At 41.5% G+C, this 22148-nt stretch overlaps 1 protein-coding gene across 1 annotated transcript in view; it reads right to left on the bottom strand.

The window, feature by feature from the left end:
• The window catches only part of STPG2 (sperm tail PG-rich repeat containing 2), a 744920-nt gene that overhangs the window by 539577 nt on the left and 183195 nt on the right, over window positions 1–22148 (bottom strand). Inside the window, exon 7 of the mRNA XM_019526495.1 lies at window positions 4429–4536. Coding sequence (XP_019382040.1) covers window positions 4429–4536 — 108 coding nt within the window. The remainder of the gene's footprint in view (window positions 1–4428; window positions 4537–22148) is intronic.

Raw genomic sequence — 22148 nt, 5'->3', positions numbered from 1 at the left:
CTGGGATTTCCCCATGAAAATCCCATTTTTTTTTTGCTTGGTTTGTTCAGAAAAAAATTTTTGGGGGGGGGGGGAGGTAGAAGGAAAAGGTGTTTCCCTATGTCAGTGGTTTTCAACTTTTTTCATTTGCAGGCCCCTTTGCAAATTTCAAATGGAGGTGGATAACCTTTTAAATTGTAAGTGTGGGTATTCAGATACTTTAGATTGATCACAGTCATGTTTCATGGACTCCTTGAACATAGCCTATGGACCCCAGGGGTTCCCAGACCACAAGCTGAAAACCACTGCCATATATACATATAAAGTGCATACACATATGTTCAGAGATGCCCTACAAACTGGAAGGTAGGCTTGTTGAAAGCCTCTGGGTAAAGGTCAGAGGGGAGAACTGCAGTGGTGGTATCATGATGGGCATCTGCTACAGGCCTCCAAACCCAGAGAAGGAGGTAGACAAGCCTTCTTTGCACAACTGATAGAAGTTTCCAAATCACAGGGCTCAGTTCTTGTGGGGGCTTTAAACTATTGGGATACATGTTGGGAGGGAAACATAGTTGTGTACTAGCAATGCAGCAAATTTCTGGAGTGTATTGGGGATAAATTTTTTATGCAGATGGCAGAGAAGCCAACTAGGGAGAAAGCTCCTCTTGACTTACTGATCACAAACAGGGAGGAATTGGCTGAGAATGTGAACATGGAAGATAACTCAGGTGACAGTGATCATGAAAAGATAAGAGTTCAGTACACTAAGGGGAGGATGGAAGGAGAACAGCAGAATAAAGATACTAGACTTCAGAAAAGCAGACTCTGACAAGCTCAAGGAACTGGTGGGCAGGATCCCCTGGGAGGCAAGTCTGAGGGGAAAAGGAATCCTGTACTTTATGGAGGCCCTCTTAAGGGCACAGGAACAAGATATCCTGATATGACAGAAGAACAGGAAGCAACATGAAGCTATCCTGGCTAGACGACAACCTCTTCAAAGACATGAAACTTAAAAAGGAATTCTAAAACAAGTGGAAACTTGATCATCAAACCTTATGAGGAAAGACTAAGGTTTCTGGGACTGTTCAGCCTGGAGAAAAGTAGACTGAGGAGGGGACTTGGTGGCCATCTGTAAGTATGTAACAGGGTGAATATAAGGAGCTGGGAGAAAAGAAGTCCACTAGGGAGCCCCAGGGGAGGACAAGGAGCGATGGCCATAAACTGTTAGAGGATGATTTCAGGTTGGATGCAGGGAAGAGTTTCTTTACAGTAAGGGTGACCAGAATCTGGAACAGACTTCAACGAGGTGGTGCAGCCCTCAACCTTGGAAGTCTTCAAGAGGAGACTGGACAGACACCTTGTTGGGATAATTTGATCTCAGCAGTATTCCTGCCCAGAGCAGGGGGGGTTGGACTAGATGATCTTTCAAGGTACCTTCTAGTCCTTAATTTTTATGATGTGTATGATTCTATGATCTTAATAGGGGAAAATATGCAGGGAAAAAAGGCATGATTTAAGATGTAACTGTATGTCCCTTACAGAATACAGCTGGCAATCTAGTTATGGATGACATAGAAAGTATAACCATTTTCACTTTCATCTAAACTAGTATTCCCTTTTTCACTTTAGTCAGCGGTTTCCAATCTGTGGTGTGGGTACCATCAGTGGTACACAGACAACCTGTCAGTGGTATGTGTTAGCAGATTTATAATAATTACTTTATATGGCAAAAATTTCCTGGTAGTACTTAAGGTTGAACTGAAAAGTTTGCTGGTGGTACTTAAGGTTGAACTGGAAAGTTTGCTGGTGGTACTTAAGGTTGTATCATTTTAAATTGGTGGTGCACAATCTATCAGAGTTTGGGAACCATTGGTTTAGACTAAAGTATTCCCTTTTTTACTTCAGTCTTCACAAGTAGGGTCAGCTACCAGATGATGACTGCAGGTGACAGCAAGGATAGGGAAAGAAACAAAATATTTAGAGTAGAAGAACATATTAGGGATTACTTAGAGAAGATAGATGCTTTCAAGTGGCTAGGTCTGGATGAGATGCACTCTAGCATACTGAAGGAATTGGCTTGAGGTAATTTCAGAGCCATTGATTATCCTCTTTGAGAACCTGAGGAATCCAAGTGAGGTCCCAGATGACTGGAAAGGAGCAAATACAGTGCCCATATTTAAAAAAGGGAAGAAGGAGGATATGGGGAATTACAGACCAGTCTGACCTTAATACCTGGAAAGATCGTGGAGCAGGGCCTTAAAGAATCAATTACAGTCCACCTAGAGGAGAACAGTGTGATCAGGAACAGCCAACATGGATTCACCAAGAACAAATCATGCCTGACTAACCTGATTTCCTTCTATGATATGGTGACAGGCTCTGAGGATGCAGGGAGAGCAGTGGATGAGATATACCTTGATTTTAGCACGGCTTTTGACACTGTCTCACAACAATCTCATCAACAAGCTAAGGAAATATGGGCTAAAGTACAGTAAGGTGGATACATAACTGGCTGGATCACCATAACAAGTAGTCCTGAATGGCTGAGAGGAGATATCAAGTGGGGTTCCTAATTCTGGGCCCAGTATTAACATCTTCATTAATGATTTGGATGATGTAACTGAGTGTACAGATTAGAAAATCTGTGGATGAGTGGAGTTGCAGATACTCAAGAGGGTAGGGCTAGGGTCCAGAAAGACCTGGATAAACTGGAGAAATGGTCCATAATTAATCAGATGAGATTCAGCAAGGACAAGTGCAAAGTCCTGCACTTAGGATAGAATAATTGCAAGCACAAATACAGACTGGGGAGCATTTAGCTAGACTGAAGTACTGCAGAGAAGGACCTGGGGGTTACAGATGATCATAAGCTGAATATGAGCCAACAGTGTGCTCTTGTTGCAAAAAAAAACCCAACAGCATCCTGGGTTGTACTAATAGGATAATCACTTGTAAATCAAGAGAAGTGATTCTTCTCTTGATTCAGTGTGGAACAGTGTGTCCAGTTTGGGGTCCCACATTTCAAGAAGGATGTGGGCAGTTTGGAAAAAGTCCATCGTGGAGCAACAAAAATTATTAGAGGCCTGGGAGGCAAAATTTATGACAAAGGGTGAAAGAACTAGGATTATTTATCTGGAGAAGAGAAGACAGAGGGGAGATTTGTTAACAGTCTTCAGATACCTGAAGGGCAATTACAGAGAAGATGGAGAAGGGCTTTTCTCCATCATTGTAGATGACATGACTAGGAGTAACGGCCTTAAGATTCAGCAGGGGAATTTAGGTTGGAGATTAGGAGGAACTTTCTGACTATGAAGGTGGTCAAACATTGGAACAGGCTAACCACAAAAATTGTCAAATCTCCATTCCTGAACATTTTCTAGAGCAGGCAGGGCAGACACTTGGATGGGATGATTTAGTCAGGAATGATTCTGCTTTGAGCAAGAAGCTGGACTAGATGACTTTGTGAGGTCCTTTCCATCTCTACATTCCTATTTTTTTATACTTGGTTTATGAACTCTCAGTATAATAATCTCAAAATTTTACAATGGTTTGTAGGAAGGGTGATTGAAATAGGATGTAAGTGGTAATTTGATTAACAAAGCAGAGAGATTTGCATGCTGTACCTTCCATCACCTCTGACTTTTCATTACAGGTTTAAGAGTTATATTGTGCATTTTGAGAGTTATATTTTAAAGTGTGAGACAAAGAGGATAACCACAGGGTTCTAAATCAGCAGTCAACAACCTTTTAGGCTGTGGGCTGGAGTGACCCAATTTGGGTCAGAAGCAGATGGGTGGGCACTAGGACCCAAATGGCACTGCTTTTCCCCATGGCAGCACAGAGCATGCACTCACAGCTGGCACTTAATGCCCTCTGTTGAATGCCACCAAAGCCCCAGGTCTGCAAGCTGGATCAAATGGCTCTGCAGGCTGGATCTGGTCCACAGGCCAGAGATTGCTGCCCTCTGTTCTAAATTATAGCCTCTTTATTTGCTAATGGTTCTGATTCATTATTCAGCAGTGAGATAAAGGCAGACATTTTTCTCTGAAAGTGTATATGGAGCCTCATTTGTGTTTTCTTTACGAAAGTGTATGGTTGAAGTGAAATTCAGATATACATATGATTATATTTTCTATACAGGCATACATTACACACATACACTGATATACACACACATATAGCAATGCACATAGCAATGCAAACATAGTTTTATCTGTTTTGTGTATACACGTACACTCATGAAGATAAACAAATGCATGTCCCTGTATATTTTTCTATCCATCTCACCAATATGAACCACCCACACTCATCAACACACAAAACACAGGTAAAGGAAAATATAATTTACTGACCATGACCTATTACCATCTGTTGATTATCCTGCAGGTTTCTTATTCAGGCAATTTTTAACCAGTAAAGTATAAAAGGAAAAAATATTCTGCCACCTACTTTGGACTGTGTAAGAAAAGGAGCATGTGTAACTTTGTTTCCACTTTGTGTTGTATACTCCTTCTCAAAGTGACTTTTTATTTCATATTGTCCAGGTCCTGGAACACCCTGAAGCAAATAAAGAGATACAAATAACATTTTTAGAGTGCCCACAGTTATATTTAAAAGGGTTCAATTAGTTAAATAACTGAATCTAGCTCATATGGGTTAAATGTGAACCCTCACTGTGAACCTCTAAATACTTCATTTAAAGAAAACCTAATGCAAATGTTAAACAAGAAATTTAAAATAGGATGGAAATAAACTCTCGAAGATCCTAAAAAATAATACCCTGCAACTTGCTGCCCTCTTCTGACATAGCGTATTATTTCATTCACAAGCTGGATATATTAAAGTTTTAAAAATGTAAAATGTAAAGTGCTTAATATGTTATGATTTTTTTCTTGTTCTATTTAGAGGGATTCTTTTGACATTTATAATTGTAAGTTTTCTGAATAAAGATTTTCCATCTCAGTTTCACTATGAAATTTCAGATAAAATTCCTTAAACTGTCTTTCCTCTTTATTGTGCCTCTCAGATGGTTCCCTGCACCCAGATTTTCATGTATATGCTTCACAAGACAACCAAAAGTGTAGTATAAGATCCTAGATAGAACAAACAGGATTAATTCTACAATCTGTGTTCATTCAAAATTCATACTGAAGACTGCATCTCCTTTCTTGAACAAGTGTTTACTTGGTTGCTTGTGTTTACTTTGATTTCAGCAAAGGACAAAAAAAAAAAAGATGAGATCATTAAGGACCATAATAATTGCCCTAAAAAAAGCACTACCCATTATGCCATATTACATGGACATAGATCTTATTCCCCTTCTCTCTCTAACTGACTATAAGGTATGGTGGTACATATTTTTTTTCAATTCTGATATCCAAATTACTGCCATTACAAATGTTAAACCTTGACATTAATTACAGAAAACTCTATATAGCTTATTATGAAGAAATTAGTCCAATATTATTTCAAGCTTCTTCCATTTAGCAAATGAGTCTATCATTTGTTGTTTGTGTTGCACACTAAAAGGTCACTGACATGCATGTGGGCTTTGGACAGTTTAATCTTTACTATTTCCCAAGTCTGCTGAAAATGAGAGTGCTCAAACATTTGTGAGAGTGGGTTTCTTTCGCTATGCTTACTATTAGTGCTATAAAACACTTTGAAATAAAAGCTCGTTACATAAAGTATTTTCAGAATGGATCTTATCTCAGCCCAGCATTTTGCTACATTAGTATAGTACCATCTGCTTAATAAAAGGAAATATTGCTCTCCTAGCACAAGGCTGCATGTAACTAATGAGTTTGCCTCAGATGTAGGTAGTCCTTTTAGTGACCAATTACAAATGGTTGATTGGCTACTGCTTAATGTGTGCCTTCCATCTTACAATATCAAAAAGATTTTGCATCTGCAGTATTCATTTGCATAATTACAACATAAATTTCAGTTAACTCCAGAGACAATAAATTCTGAGTTTCTAATAAAAGGAAATAAGGTTAAGCTATATGGGGAAAAATAAAGAACAAATTAAATGTAAGCAGCTTTAAATCAACCATATAGAAAAATGTGACACAGATAAAGAGGATGGGGGAAATACTCGGGAAATTGATCAATAATAAAATATAAGAGGCATTGTGGTTGAAGTGCCATATTCAGATTATAAATAATTCAAAACATGAAATTAAACAACAAGTGACAGTAAGCCCTTTCCTGGGAAAATGCTGCAACAGTTGCCATAGCCTGTGTCGGGAGATCACATGTTGGAATAAAAAGTATCAAATTTCATTTGAACCTGAAAAATTAAGGAATTATGAAAATCAGCACACATGTGAAACTAGGTATGTTTTTGTTTCATCTTTAGCTTTCTCTTATCTTATTAGATCACTGAATTTAAATAACTGTTGTGCTAAAAGTGTGAAGTTTATGTACTCTTCCTGCTAGTCTATCTTAATTTGCACTTAGATTACAAAAGTTCCAAGTTACAATTGTGAATTGTTGATGTATTTTAGCATGCATTTTTGACTAAATATTTCATTGTTTTCCATTAATACAAGAGTATCCCTAAAATATGGAAGTCAAGAAACAGCAAGGAACTTTAGACAAAAATATGTTATTAACTGTCATCCACCACCTTACAAGGTAATTTTTTTACAAGGTATAAAAAGAATTTTTTTTTTTTAAGTGGAAGGCCTATTTTCAAATTAGTTGCTAAAGGAAAGGGCGCAAAGGACAGGATTTGCCTGCATGCTGACAGCATGCATGTGGCCAAATCAAAGTCTTTGTGCAAGTATAGATAATATGTCCATATACAAGTCAATCTTTTCTGTTTTTATACTCATCTTCAAAGTACTGCCCAGGAGCAACAGACAACAGCCCTTACTGCTCATTATCAGGTGAGCTAATCCATGGAGCTTGCTGGCACAACTTGCTAGAACAATTCTTATTAGTAACATGCACTCATGAAGATTCAAAACACAGCTATCCCACCAAGACGGGGCACCCAAATAATTCTACCATCTGTAACCATACTCTACAAACTTGACCTGTTCAAGAGAGGTTATGCATAGAAGTCTGGCTCTTGCTCACAGTTCCAAATATAAAATTTGGTTCTTGCTAAAGGTAGACTGACATGTCTTTCAGCAACAGAAAAGAGGTGATCATTATAGGGCTGATTATAAAACTGACAATACATGCTACAAATTAAGTCAGCAACCGATGACTTGCAGGCTGGATCTGGCCCATAGAGCCACTGAATCCAGTCCATGGAGCTGGCTTAGGCTGCACCTACACCCATGCCCACACAGCAAGGAGCTGTGCTAGCTCCTGCCAGTTTCCAGCTATGCCCATGTTGTTGCTACTTCTCCCCACCCTCCTGGCTCTTGTCCAATGCAGACCAGGTGGTTTTGGTGGCATGTCTGTGGCAACGGCCTTTGCCTACACCAGCACCAAAACCAGGCAGCTGGGAGCGATGCCTATACCACCATCTACCTCAAACCCCTGCTCCCTGCCTGTGGTGCAGGTGTAGCTTCAAGGCCATGGGGAGCTATGCCAGGGACAACCAACTGGAAGCTGCATCGACACTATCGCTGCCTCTCCATGGCTCGCTCTGTAGAGTATATGCAGTAGGCCTGTGTGAAGCAGGAAGTATTTGACCCAGATTCAGATTTGGCCGATTTGGAGGGACAGTAATTTGATTTGGTGATTCAAATCACTGTCCCAATTTGATTCAGCAGATTCGGATTCAGAGATTCAGCACCAATTCGGAGATTCAGCCACAGACTATAATGGGAAATCACTAAAATACCTATAAATTTGTTAAAATACCTATAACTTTTTTTGCAGATTCAGATGAGAACAGCTGGGATGGTAATCCCTTCTGAGGGCATACCTAGCTTAAAGGAGATAGGTGCAGGGGGGGTTTCTTTCAAACTGCTGAAAGCAAAACTTGTATCACTTGTGTGTGTTAAGGCAGAGCAGGTTAAATGCAGCAGGGATTGTAGCCCCTCGTGCAGGCATGAGACCTGACAGGTTTCAGGCAGGGTGTTACAGCAGTTTCTGTGAAAGTGCACCTCAAGGTTCTGAAAGCAAATAAAAAAAGGAAGTAGGTGTGGAGTGAGGACGGTGGCACTCAGTCCATCTGCACATGGAGCTTGGGGAACCCCAGCAGTGGGAGGTTCACCTTCAGGAATACTAGCTGCTCCACCAAACCAGGATCCAAGGAGGTGCAGCGGGATATCACAACATCCCCAGCAATACTGAACACCCTCTCGCTTGGAACACTGGTCAGTGGACAGGACAAGTGTTCCCGAGCAACCGTGGCCAGATCCAGCCACACCTGGCTGCAGGTTGCCCAATAGGCCAAGGGATCGCAGTGCAGCGGCTCAACGTCCTCAGTGAGATAGGTAGCCACTGAGGCCTCCACACTACCTGCCTGATGGTGGGGTCTGGTACCACTGGACCCCAACCTTGAAGCCATGCCCTTGGCCCACGTTGGCAGCAGCTGTGGTGGAGGAGATTGGCTTGTGGTTGGAGTGCTGGCACGGGAAAGTGGATCTCCCTCTTCCACATCCCCCCACCTCTGCCTTTCTGCCTCCCTGACTCTGATCACCAGCAGCTTCTTCCAGTGGTCGAGGGTTTTTTGCTGCTGTAGATGCTCCCCTTCACCCTCGGGTCACACATGCCCATCAGCATATGACCCGTACTGGACTGCAAATGATCCAGACAGTTTTTGATGCCCTCCTTCAGCTGCTAAACCAGTGCCTGCACCTCTGGTGAAAATGGCTTGCCCCAGCCAGGAACTTCGATCCCCTGGAACTTCTAAATTTAATTTTCAAGCTCCCTCACTATGGGGGTCACCTGGCTGAGGAGGGCATCGCCAGCACTGAGGCTCTCAGTGGTCTCAAGGAATGGCTTGAGGACCACCAAAATCTGGGAGATGGTATTCCACTGTTTTGTTAAGGGGGCTGCTGGTCCCAATCTTCCTGACCAAGGCCATCTCATGAATGGCATTCTGTTGCTCAACCAGCCTTTCCAGCATCAGGTATGTGGAGTTCCACCAAGTCTCCACATTCTACATAATTTTGTGCTCTGGAATGTTCAGCTCTGCTTGTTTGTCCTGCAGCATCTTGCCCTGCTTGATGCTCCAGTAGAAGTAGCCCACCATCTTTCTGCATTTCAAAATGAGCTAGCTGGTAGTGATGGCACTATCTCCAGGAGTCCTGTCCCCCTCTAAGGCATCCCAGACTACAAGGTGAAACTTGTATGCCACACAGCAGATGCCAACAAAGTGGGCATCATGCACCACCTTGACCATATTGCCCCCATTGTTGGTGACCATAAACTCACGGGTGAGCTCACCCTGCCCAACGAACCAACACTGGACCATGTGGTTCATGGCCACCATGATCTCCCTTCCTGTGTTGGACCCATCCATCACCTCTGCTTGAAGGACAGCCCATCAACACCCTGACTGATTGCACCAGTGCCCTGTGAGGGAGAGGTAGGAAAGATCTCCACCCTGGCTGTTCTAGATATCTGAGGTGAAATGCAAGGATATCTACGGACTTGTCTTCCACAGCTCCTCCCTCAAGTACTCCCTGCATGCCTCATACAGGGAAGGTACCACCATCCTGCTAAAGGTGGTGTGTGCGGACACTTGGTAGGATGGGGCTATGAGTTCCATGATCCACCTGAACCCTATATGCTCAACAAAGAAAGGAGAAGGGCTGGCCATCCGAAGCAAGCATCTCCCCAAGGCTCTGGGGGACCTCGCTTGCCTTTGGAATGTGCCTCCCTTTGTCTTTGTCTTTGCCTTTCCCCCACTGGTCCAAAGTGGCCTGCCTTTGCTTCTTGCAGACAGGAGCTTTGGAGTGAGAGGGGGACTGCTTTTTGGGCATGCTCTCATTGGTGCCAGGCTGAGGAGGAACAAGGGCAAGGGAGTACTGCCTCCTGAGATGCAGCAGCATCACCGTGGTAGTGAAGTGTCTCATGCCCTTGCCCCAGCAGATCTGCCTTTGGCAGTGCTGGCAGGTAGCATACCTGGGATCATCTGCCACCTCAAAATGATCCCACGCTATACTACCCGCCCACTTTTGGGTTGAGGATGGGGATCCTGGCTTATCCCCCTCCTCACCAAGCAGAAGCACAACAACAGGAGGAGCTGAGCCACCTCAATTGAGCCACCTCAGCCTCCTCCAAAATCCCTTCCAGAGGAGGAAACCTCCCTCTAGGGGAACTTTGAAGGGTGCGGAGCACAAACTCAGATTCCTCCTCCTTCCTCAGAATTTCCTTTGCTATGGCCCTCAGTTCCTCAGCTCCTGTGCATCTAGCTCCAGCTCCTCCTCTGACACTGGAAGGTTCATGTTGGGAACTGAAATTGTGGTAGAGCATGTCATGCTGCTGCTAGTTAGTGGTGTTAGTGGTGACTCTGCAGTTGCAGGCACTGCTACCACCTCCTTGCTCCCACTAGCAGCAGAAGACTCATCACTGCCAGGAAAGAGGGTACATCCATGATTGGGGTGGAGGGAACTTGCAGTTCTCCCTCTGCCCCCTCTCACTCTCCTGACAGAAGAGCTGGCACCTGCCTTTCCAGCACGCTTCATAATGTTTGGTGTTCTGCAAAGTGTATGTAATATATGCTGTGCTTTCCTGTACAGTGATGACACACTGTCAGGGAAAACACAGATTTATTTTTGTGGGGGGAAAGAACAAGACAGACTAACAAAAACACATAAGAGGATTTGGCAGAAAGAATAAGTTGAAAGGAATGAATAGGGATAACAATAGGGATTGTAGCCAAGGATAAGTAGGAAAGGATTGGATACAACTTAAAAACTAGCTAGCAAGAGACTAGATAGCAAGCCAGAGCCTTTCAGATGCTGCCGGGCCAAGAGACACACCTCACAGAAGTCACAGATCACTTCAGACACAGCTTGATGTGTTGTTTCTATATCCCTCCCCCAGACCACTGTGATTTGAAGGAAACTCAGAAAAAGATCACAGTCACTGGCCAGCTACAGATGTCAATATCAGAGCAGTCTTTCCCCACTCTCATCCTTTTCCATATATATCCTTTTCCTTTTCCCCATCCCCCTCCCTCTTCTCAGTTTCTGTTTCTTGCAAGCCTTCTGAATCTCCAATCTCTCTGAATCGATTCCAAGGCTTCTGAATTGATTCAGACCTTGTAATGGGTCTCCCAATTCAATTTGTATTCGGAGATTCGGCCACTGAATCGAATCAGCTACTGAAGCTTCACACAGCCCTAATGCACAGCTTCCAATTAGTGAGGAAGCATCCAGCTGTACATGCTCCACAAACCCAGGGTGGGGAGGAGCAGGAGTGGGGAAAAGGGAGAAACAACAGCAATGCAAAGGCAATTGGAAGATACCTGGTCCCAGTCCAGTTCCCCATCAGCTGAAAGCTGCACCTGGTGCCACAGCCAAGGAACAGAGGACTGGGAGAAGCAGTGGCAGCACGGATATAGTTCCCAGCTGCCTGGCTCCATCCTAAGCACAGGGAAAGCCCCTCACTATTGACGCACTGTCAAAGCCACCAACCTGAGCTGGATCACAGCACAGTCGTTCTAGTCCACAGCTTGTAAAATGTTGACAACCCCTGTGCTACAAAATAATTCCCCACCATACAGTTATCTTCATTCAGGCACTGGTATACCAGCAGGCACTAGAAGCTCAGTAGCTGCATTATGCACGTTATCATGCTTATTCAGTCTCTCAAAAGAGAGGCCTAGAGCATCTCTCTACTGAAGGGCAGCATCTTTCTGTGCAAGAGCAGTTTGTAAATCATGGCCACGAAAACTAGACTGCAACCTAAGATAACCATCTATGGTCATAGAAACACTAGGACAAAATCCTCCACTGAAGAAAAGTAAATTTTTTTCTGAGTAGACTGTTGTTCTAAGAGAGGTAAACTCATGGCTTGTAGTTAAAGCAATTCTAAAATGTCCAGAGCTCGGTATTAATAGGAGGAATGTCACTATCAACTGCATTTATACCGTTACAAGGATAAAACAGGAACCTATCTCCTGATATGTCATATCAGGGTGTTTTGCCACAGTTCAAGAAGAAAATACACTTTGAATTTTTCTAGGCCTTCCACCTGTAAATCCTTCATCAATTCTGATTTCTTAAAATGGTGAAAAACAGGAAGGTGAGGAAATAGGTGATACCTCCTGTTAAGTTGCACAGTCTCTGACTGAATGCTGCAGATATTACTTTTCCTATAGCATCTATAGATGCAAGAAACAATACATACCCAAAGTACAGTGTGTATTATAATTTGGTAAAAATAAATGTAGTTCTACGAGAAAGATATGCAGAAGTAGAAATAATCATTATATGGTGTTTTTTTAATATTGTTTTCTTCTTTAAAATGTATTCAGTGGAAAATATAAACCTTGTAGAGAAAAATATTCCCTGACAGGAGCAACATTACTACCAAGATATTCAGCTTTTCATACCAATATTTAAGTTACATCTATAACAAAGAATTCTCCTCCACAACAGAAGTTAGTAGACAGTGGGAATCAAAGCACCTGTATACAGCCCAACACTGTCATAAGATGGTTGACTTAATCATATCAAGATTTTTTTTAATTTTGCCATTTCATGGGTGGTTTGACAGAGTAAATAGGCCAATGAGTTTCCAAACCACACAGCTGTATTAGATATTGAGATGTGAACTCATCCTGCTTGGGAAAAATCTCAATTTAAGGCAACGGATATTTTACCTTAGTAAAGGCTATAGAATTGGGTAGAATATCAGAACTTCTAAGCTTTCATTTGCTAATAAAAGTTTTCATTGAATGAGGATATTATATAGTACTCTACATGAATAAAGTGATATTTGCCCACAAAACTGAATGTTTTAACAAATGAATCACATTTTTTCTACATTTTAATAACTAGTATGGCATATTTTGGTATTGTGCATTTTATTAATATCTCACTAGCAAGTTCTACTTACATTACAATAATTAATTTAATTTTAAATCGATAGATAGATAGATAGATAGATAGATAGATAGATAGATAGATAGATATAAAAATTACAGACGATTTCAGTATGATAGTCATTACAGCAGATAGGAATTAATTTGTTGGAGTAATTCTGCTATAAAAAGATACAGTTATTTAAGAAAGTTTGACACATTTTAATTATTATTTGCATACTTTTACCCATTTATTAAAATGATATTATTTCAACATGACCTGTCTCATGGAACCACGTATAGTGAAATGAAATACTTAAAATATTATTTGTATGTAGTCAGAATATTCTCCAGTTATAGGATAATTTGGTAAGAAGCATTCATGGAGGCCTGACAAGAGAGAACACTTAAGTGAACAGCAAACTCAAGTATATTCAAATATGTAATTAAGTTTCTTACCGATTATATGGACATTTACAAATTTTCTACCTTAGCACTATTGAATAGGAAAAGCAAAACATTAAAAGAAACACCACAAATAATACTTTTAACTTTTTTAAAAGTCTTCAAAGAAACTTATAAATACAATTATAAACACAATACTTTTACACAAAATAATATGATTTTGTACTTCTTCCCCACCTATCATCTGAGAATCACAATGGACTGTACAGGTAGTAGTGAAATAAGCCACACAACAACCTCAGTTATGTAATAAACCAGTAGGCATCCTTCCTCTCCTTCTGTAAATAATACAATCAGGGGTGGCCACATTTCCTAAATCTTCTAGTCAAGTGCTACTCAAATTTTCAGCACTGCAACCCAGGTAAGTAGCATGGGCCCAGCATACAGGCTGGATCCCCTGCAATATCAGCACATGGGGCTGGGTCTCACACACCAGGATCTAGCCTTGCACCACCTGGGTCCTGCCCTGTGCTGCCCCACCCCCAAACACTGGGATTGGGCCCTACACCACCCCAGCCCCACGCACCATGATCGCATGCAGGGCCATGCTATCCACTGACAGGACTCCTATGGACTGGAAATTTGGCAGCTGGGGAGCAGCAATCAACACTGCCACTGCTCCCCCACCACCAAATTTTTTGACCAGTTGGAAACCCTGTTAGCTGCAGAACAAGTCAGGTGTTGAGAGCCCGTTTTAGCCAGAAACCAAAATCCTGAAACAGCTGAGAGTCAGAGGACACAACATTTTTGAGATGCACCTGCCTCAGAGTCAATCGCGTGTGCACAGTGCCCCAGTTCAAATAATTTGTTGAGGGACTCCTTGGAAGCCATATATAAGCCACCTTGGCATCACACAACTCACAAACCAACTCACAATTCACAAACCAAAATTGGTCACTTGTTATAGAACACTTCTGAAACAGGAAACTTAAAGTGGAACTAAGATAAATGATTAATCTCATTTTCTTTCTTTTCCATTTTTTTTTTTGCATTATCATTGCTTTTCAAAGAATAACCAAATGGTTTTATAAAATACAGACCCAATCCTATAAAAAATGTACAAACATGTTTAATTCCATGCAGTATGAGCAGTCCCACTGATGGAAGTTGCATCCATGGTCAATAGCAGTGCAACTGACAAATGTTCTATTTCAGAAAAGAACTATGTCTATTTCAATCTGGATCTACTTGGCCCTCCAGGATCCCTGGCAGGCTGTAAAGATCCAAGAAACTTTAGGCCTCTGATAACCTGCATGAAAAGCTGAGGGAGAAAGAAGAAACCCTGACATCATACTTAGCAATCAAGATCTCACCCAAATCTTGTTTGGGACTTCATCAGTTCAATTAAACTGAAATGTTTCCAGAAAACAGATTTAAAAAAGAAAAAATGTTGATGGAATTCTTCCAACTATTTATTTATTTATTTATTTATTTATTTTATATATATATATTTATTTATTTTCATATATATATGAAAAACTGCAACCTATGTTATAACCACACTACTTCTAACTCAGATGACCTCTGCAGTTTCAGTAGGATTTGGTATTTTCCACTTCTTAGAATTTCATGTAGTATTGCTATACATAGGTTAATAAATGCAGGGTCACTCCCAGCAAAGGATGATATAGTTCCTGTATATAAAGTTATAAAGCATTTCCAGTTCTGTCTGCAATAAAGGCACAACCTTCAACACTACTATCTTTTAAAAGTCTGAAGAGTGTATTTTTACACGTCTCTGCTTTCCCGCTTCCAAATTTTTGTTGTCTTAACTTTCTATTCTGTTTTTTTTGCTCCTTCTAATATGGGACATGAATATTTTGAACTCTCCTATTTTCTTCTAACTCCAGTACCAGGACCCTAGCTTAAATATCCAAGATAAAATATGGAAAATATACATAGGACAAGTCTGAAAAAAAGTCAAGAAGAAATTAATAATGGAGGAAGTATAAAATATAGGGTTAATTTATTTAGTAATACATTTCCCCACAAGCTCAAATTTTATGAATCAGCATTCTGTATACCAATAATTTAAAGTAAAAATTACTAGTTTATGTAGAAAAACCTGTATTTTGATCCAAAATGATACATCATTAATAAAAATAAGCTGAACTATTAATTGCTAGAATTTCTTTTCAATATTTAAGACAGAATTTTGTATTCCAAAATTATTCCTTTTTTCTAACTGGGTAATACCACAAACCCACAGGCATAAGAAGCAGAGTTGGTGGTTTGGACAAGCTCTACCAGAGAGTGGGAGGAACTGTTTGGTTACAAAAGCAGGGGTGGCATACGTGCGATCCAAGATTATGAGTGTAGGTTTGGTTCTGAGATTGAGGATGGGGAGCAGTGTGGAGCTGATCCCTGTTGTCCTAAGACAATTTATCCAGCTTCAGATTTTCCTCCCATTGTAGGAAGTTTAGTCAATATAAAGCCAATCGATCCTATTCCTGGGCTCTTTGCTCCAAAATGTGAACTCAGTAGGACCAGGCTGCTTAGATATTTAATGAGCTAACACCCTTAGTAAAGACCCAAGGACAGAATGTAGGAAAATATTCAAGTCCCTTCAATAGCAGTTGATATTTCTGACATATTCTTGAAGGTGGGTGAGATGGAAGCTAGAATCAGCCAACTAAAGACATTGCTAGGTGACTTCAGAGATTTGATGTATGGGGAAGCAATTGCACATAATATAGTAGTGGCAGCTGGAGAGGTTCCTCCTTTTAAGCTCTCACTGTGTGGATATTAGGGTGAAAGGGCATGCAAGACATATAGCCCAATGCACATTGTTGGCCAAATTAACCCAAGCCCAAGCTTGCATGCAGAGAATATATATGCCTAAATTGGGCCCACATGGAAAAATATTGAAAGAAGAGTATAAATAAGTTGGAGGGGGATGAAACTCACATTTCCAACTTTTATGCTTCTGGGAAATGACCTAAAAAAATGAACAGTGAAAAAAAATAATTTAGTGCTTAGAATGTTACTGGAAGCAGCCAGGAAATGTATTATCCTTTAAGAGTTACAAAAATAAAGATTTAATAAGAAAATTGAATGACCACTAAAATGATGGAGGTTCCAAAAAAATGAAGAACATATTGAAGTTCAACCTGCAATATATCACTTTCATTTCTAAATAGGCAAATTGGAAGTGCTATGATCCTGCAAAAAATGTAATTTATTATATCTATGCAGCTTAAGTTTAAATACTCATAGCAAAGGCCTTCTGCCTATGCTTATGGTAACCCTCTTTAAGACAATATTTTAGCATTTCTGTAACTATAAATATATGCCTGGGAGCACAGCCTATGCTTAATATTCTGCCCTAAATAGCAATGTCTTCCTCAATCAGGGCATAAATGAAGCCTTATCTACTTGAAGTTATGGAGCTCGGTAATGTCTCATATATAGGGATCTCTGTAAATCTCAGAGGATGTGCCACCTGCAGTGGCTCCTTTAATTTTTTTCATTTCACTGCGTGCCCACCAATGCCCCCTGCAGCCCTGATTGGTGGAAGGGGCGCACCAACTAGGCCTAGGAAGCAAAAACCACAGTTTTAAACCTGCTGCGGTTTTTGTCTCCCCACCACTGATTGGCAGAGAGGCCCTGCTGGCTGCATTATTTGTTGCTGGCTGGTGGGGAGGCAAAAACCATAGCATATTTTAAACAATGGTTTTTACTTCCCCAGTGATCAGCAGCAAATGACCCAGCTGGCAGGACCCCTCCACCAATCAGGAGTGATGGGGGAAATGGGACAAGTGGCAAAATGAAAAAAATTATGGAGCCACTGAGGAGGGCACTTCCTCCGTGATTTACAGAGCTCTCTACTCATACAATATATTTTAATAAAAAACCTTGAGAGGGTAACTGGAACACGAACTGGTAACACCATACATCCAATTAAAATATATATCAGTATAAAATATACTTCCAATTTAGTTCACTTACCATTACTAGGGACACCTTAAAGTAAGAAAAAAAATGAACAAGCTACAGTTCTTTAAATAATATTATTTACTCTTATTATGTTCTTTGAGTAATATTAAGTCACCTATATTGATTTAGGACAAGGTGACATCATGGAATGTGTTGTCTTCTGTGCTCTCACTGTTGCATCAAATTGCCAGAGATCTTGGTGCAGTTTGAGGCATCAGCAGCGGTCTAAATTTAGGTTTATATTTTTAGTCCTATATCAAAGACTTCAGCTCATACTTCGATCCTTGAGCAAGTTTATTGACAATATTCTTTATCTGACCAAAGTTAAGATTTACCATACCCTAACAATAACAGCTAATTTGCAATTCCACACTAGAAGCTGGCAAAAAAGTAACACTGGGTGTATCTACATGTGCATTTTACTACAAAGTAGACTAATTAGCTCTGCAGTAAAGCATCAATGTCTAGACATCCAGTGTTATTAGGCCACAGTGAACTAATTAATTCTGCTGTAGGATAGTACTGCCTGACATGAGTACTATCCTATGGTGGAGTAATTTAGTGTATGTGCTGCAGCACACTTGTAGACAGTGACTAGGGCTGCCTGGGGCACAAGGGTGCTACAGTATGGGCCTGCCAGCCAGCCCCACAGTGTAGCACTCTCATGCCCCAGCCAGCCCCTCCACAGCACATTAAGCCAGGGCGGAGCAGCTCTGGGCTGGCAGACTGACCTCCCAGCCCCTTGACAGATGGGGCTGCACTGCCATGGCTTAACATGCTGCGCTCCTGGGTGCATGCAATGATGCTGCACCCAGGAACAATAAACTCTGGTGCAAACTGTACTGGAGTTTATTCAGGTGCATTCATTTCAAGCATAGATGTGTCTACTCCTTCCTAAATAAGCCAAAGCACTTAAGTTTCTTTTCCTTAAGTGTGGTTCTGGGTTCTCGATTCTTCCTGCCTGGATCTTTCTTCTGCAGGTGTCACAACCAATGACCTGAGAGCTAGATGTGTGTACAAGTATTCAAAAACTAACAGGAGTACCTTATGTTGCAAATGTCTTCTTTTAGATGTAGTTCAGACTGAAGCTTGCATCTGTTATAGAGGATGTGCAGGCTCCACCAAGCCCTCATTGATTGGCATAGCCCGGGGGTGGATGGATCCGGCCAGTGGCCAGACTCCATTTCCCAGAAGCTGCTTCCCATGTTGCTGCAGACAGTTTCCATGGAGACCCCAGCAACAGCACGGCCATGAGAGCATGAGACCAGGCCTTCCATGGAGACTGGCCCCAGCACCACTGGCAGGGCGCGCAGCTGGGTAGGGAACTGATCTGGGGCCGGGGCTGGGATCTTGCAGCAGTGACAGCATGGAAACCATGCTACTCAGGTCTCAAGGGAAACTAGCTGCAGCAATGCAGGCAGGGGCTGCTGGGACATGGAGTCCACCATGGGCCTGATATGGCCAATGGGTCAGACTTTGCCCACCCCTGGCACAACCTAATTCTCCAGCAGGATGAATGGAAAAATGACCAGACGTTTTTCAGACTTTTGATAGGAATTTCCACTGAGCTTCTGCCATCCTCTGCAGCAAATCCTGAAAAGACTTGTATCAGAACAGAATATAGTTGAGGAAACTTCTACTGATGAGTAAAAAGAAACAGCACATGCAATGAGCTCTACTGCTTGTTGTTGCAGCTTCTGTTCCTCATCTGAGGTTTGTTTTGGTTGAAAGTGAGTGTGAGGCCCCTCAGGATAGTACTGAACCCTCTCCGAATTTTCTAGAGAAAATTATTTCAATTTAAAAGCAACAGTTTTGGAAGATCTCTGGTCCCAGAAAACATCTTTTATCAAGAACGATATCAAAAAGTACTCAGGTAGCATGGTGAGGGATATCTACTCCTTGTACCTACTAAACCAACGCAAGCTCAAATTCCCATTAAACATGTACAGGGTATAAGCTGGATGGGTTGTCAAGGAACACATAGGATAAACTCCCCACTTGTTCTCTTGACTCTAAGGAGGAGCAAGTATACTCCTCAACTGGTGCTGCGGCTTTTATTGTGAGCCCTAACTATAAGGTGGAATGTCTTATTTGTGCTGTGGAAGTGCTTAGTATGAAATCAAGATAATGATCAGCACTGAAGGGGTATCAGTGTCACAGATGACAGCACTGGTGAGTCAGTGATTGGTGGCATTTTGAGGGCACCCACACTGTAAACTTCAGGTCCCAAAAGGTCAATACAATAAGCAAAATGGTACTGTACTGATGGTATTTGTCACAGGTATCCCTACACGAGTGATTAACTTGGTATACCTACAAAAGTGATTCACATTACTTATCACATACAGCTACTTCCCCAAATTAGATTTATTTACTGCTAATGCTTATCAGATCAATCATTTGTATGTTTACTGTATTTACTTGATTTTAAGATGAGATTTTTACCCATTCATGGGGAAAACAAAGCCTTGTCTTACAACTGCATATTACAACTAGGAGCTCTGAGAAGCAGCTGTGCAGGGAGTCCAGCTGGGGCAGGAACAGCATCAGCAGCATGCAGCAGAATCTCTACTCCTTGCCCAAATTCCCTCCTCCTTTCCCTCCCCTTCCTACCTCCCTCCACACTGCCAAAAGCATCTGTGCTAGGAGCCTGCCTTTGCACCATGGAACTCTCCCTTCCCCTGTCTCCTCATGGAAGTAGGAGGGAGGGAAAGGAGCAGGACAGGGAAGGAGAAATCTTTGTGGTGCAGAACCAGGCTCCCAACACAGCTGGTTCCTGCAGAGTGGGGCAGGAGCAGCTCTGGGGCTCCAACTATGCCCAGTTCAGTGGGCAAAGCAGCAGGAAGTAAACGGTGGGATGGTAGTCACCGGGAGGGCAGGGGATGTGGGATGCCTGCTCCCCTGCCCCTCTTTCCCTCAATTTGCCTTTCCCCTGGCTTACCTCTACCTCCGCTTCCCCCCCATATTTGCCCCCTCGCTTCTGCTTTTTCCCATTGCCTAGCCCCTTGCTGCTGTTTTCCTGCCACAACAATGCGGGGGGGAGCAAAATTAAGGTCACTCCCAACAATTAGATTCTAGATGCAGGAAATTATAACAAATTTCTAATTCCTAATGTCTAGAATCCAATTATTGGAGGGTCATCTTAAATTCAAAGTCATCTTAGAATTGAGTAAACATGGGATATGAATCATTTTATTTGGTATGAATGTGTCTTTGTATGTTTGTAATCTGACTTAATCAAAAGATGAGCAGCGAATTTACAGCTAGATAACACTCCTCACTACACAATAGTTGTCTGTAGCCTAGAAAAGATTTTGATATGCATATACATCAATCAGGATAGTGGCAAAACTCTTGAGTGTTTACCTGGATTAGGAGTACACATCAACCAATGACTGAAACATGTTTTCACAGGGAAATGCCTCAGTGTACCTAAAAAATGACTACAGTGCACTTCAAAAGAAAATCCAATGCTGAGAGGGTGTCTCTCACCCTCCTGAATAAAAATTAACTGAGAGAAATTAAGAATTTATAGCAATACTGCATTCTTCTTCAATCTAAGTATGAAATAAGAAGGACACCTAAAGTTATCAGATTCTCCTGTCTAGGAGAAGACATCACCTACATAATACACATGCTCCCCAAGTATTGTGTACAGAAATAAAGAGTAAGGCATTTTAGACATGTATTTGAGAACACTGGTGGACTAGGAAACTCCTATGCCTAAGGGGCATTCTAATTCTTCTGCTGAGAGCTGCTAACAATCTGATCATGGCCGGCTGGAGCACTGGCCACTGGAAATATTGAAGAAGCCTGCTCAGAAGCTGTTAGTAGTTTGAAAAACAGGGTGAGTTTTTTTATGTTTTATTTTCCTGCACAGTCTATCTCCAAATTTTTCATTTTCTTTTTCTTATATGATCTCTGTCTTATGAGACAAATCTTATTTCTGTTTTGTAAACCTTATCATCTTATGAGCAGAATAATGTCAAGGCAACTAACAACTGGAGGGATTCTGTTTCTACAGAGACAGCAAACCCTGAACCTCTCTTCTTTTGCATACTTTCTGGGGAAACCTCCAACTGAGCTGCACAGTCTAGTAACAGTACTGGTTTAGAGTGGAATTTTGTCCAAAAGAAGAATCTGCTAGGGAAGAAAATCTGGTCAGTATCCAATGACACACTAGAGATGGGGCATGGAGCTCCTGGGGTCACTCCTCCATGGACTGTAACAGTATTCAAAACTGTAAACATCAAAAGGATTCATGTCAGCATTAGAAGCCTCTGAGTGAAAGCTTAGAGCACTATGGACTGTGCCACAGTTCCTGAGGCAACCTGAAGTTGATTCAAAGCCAGTACCAAAGGCTAGCAATCTTATAGGATGCCAGAGAGACTCACTTGGGGTCAAATACCACCATTTTGAAAATGATTTCTAAATGAAGCATTTTTCAGCAATATACACTTCACCTAAGCAAAATAGGTGCTTTGAATGTCCACCAGAAGGGCATGTGTGTCTCAGAAGACAGATAATATTCAAATCCAGAGACTTGAGCTTATACTGAAAATTCAGTGACATGCATTTAAAATAAAGGGGGAGAAGAAGGCAACATCCAAACAAATCTATCAAAAGAGTACCATAATAACCTAACTATCCCTAAAATCACTGTGCACATTAAAAATAAAACTATTTACCAGTTAGGCTAGTCCAGCATCAGAGAAGGATACCACTTGCAGTTCTACTTTAAAGACACATTTGTTAAGAGTAAACCACGAGACAATTTGTCCAAACAAGGCACTCAGGCAAGGTCCAACAGACATCAATCACT

The sequence above is a fragment of the Gavialis gangeticus genome, unplaced genomic scaffold (assembly GCF_001723915.1).
Source record: "Gavialis gangeticus isolate Ggan-Ray unplaced genomic scaffold, GavGan_comp1, whole genome shotgun sequence".
NCBI lineage: Eukaryota > Metazoa > Chordata > Crocodylia > Gavialidae > Gavialis > Gavialis gangeticus.
This window is presented reverse-complemented; position numbering and strand designations above follow the sequence as displayed.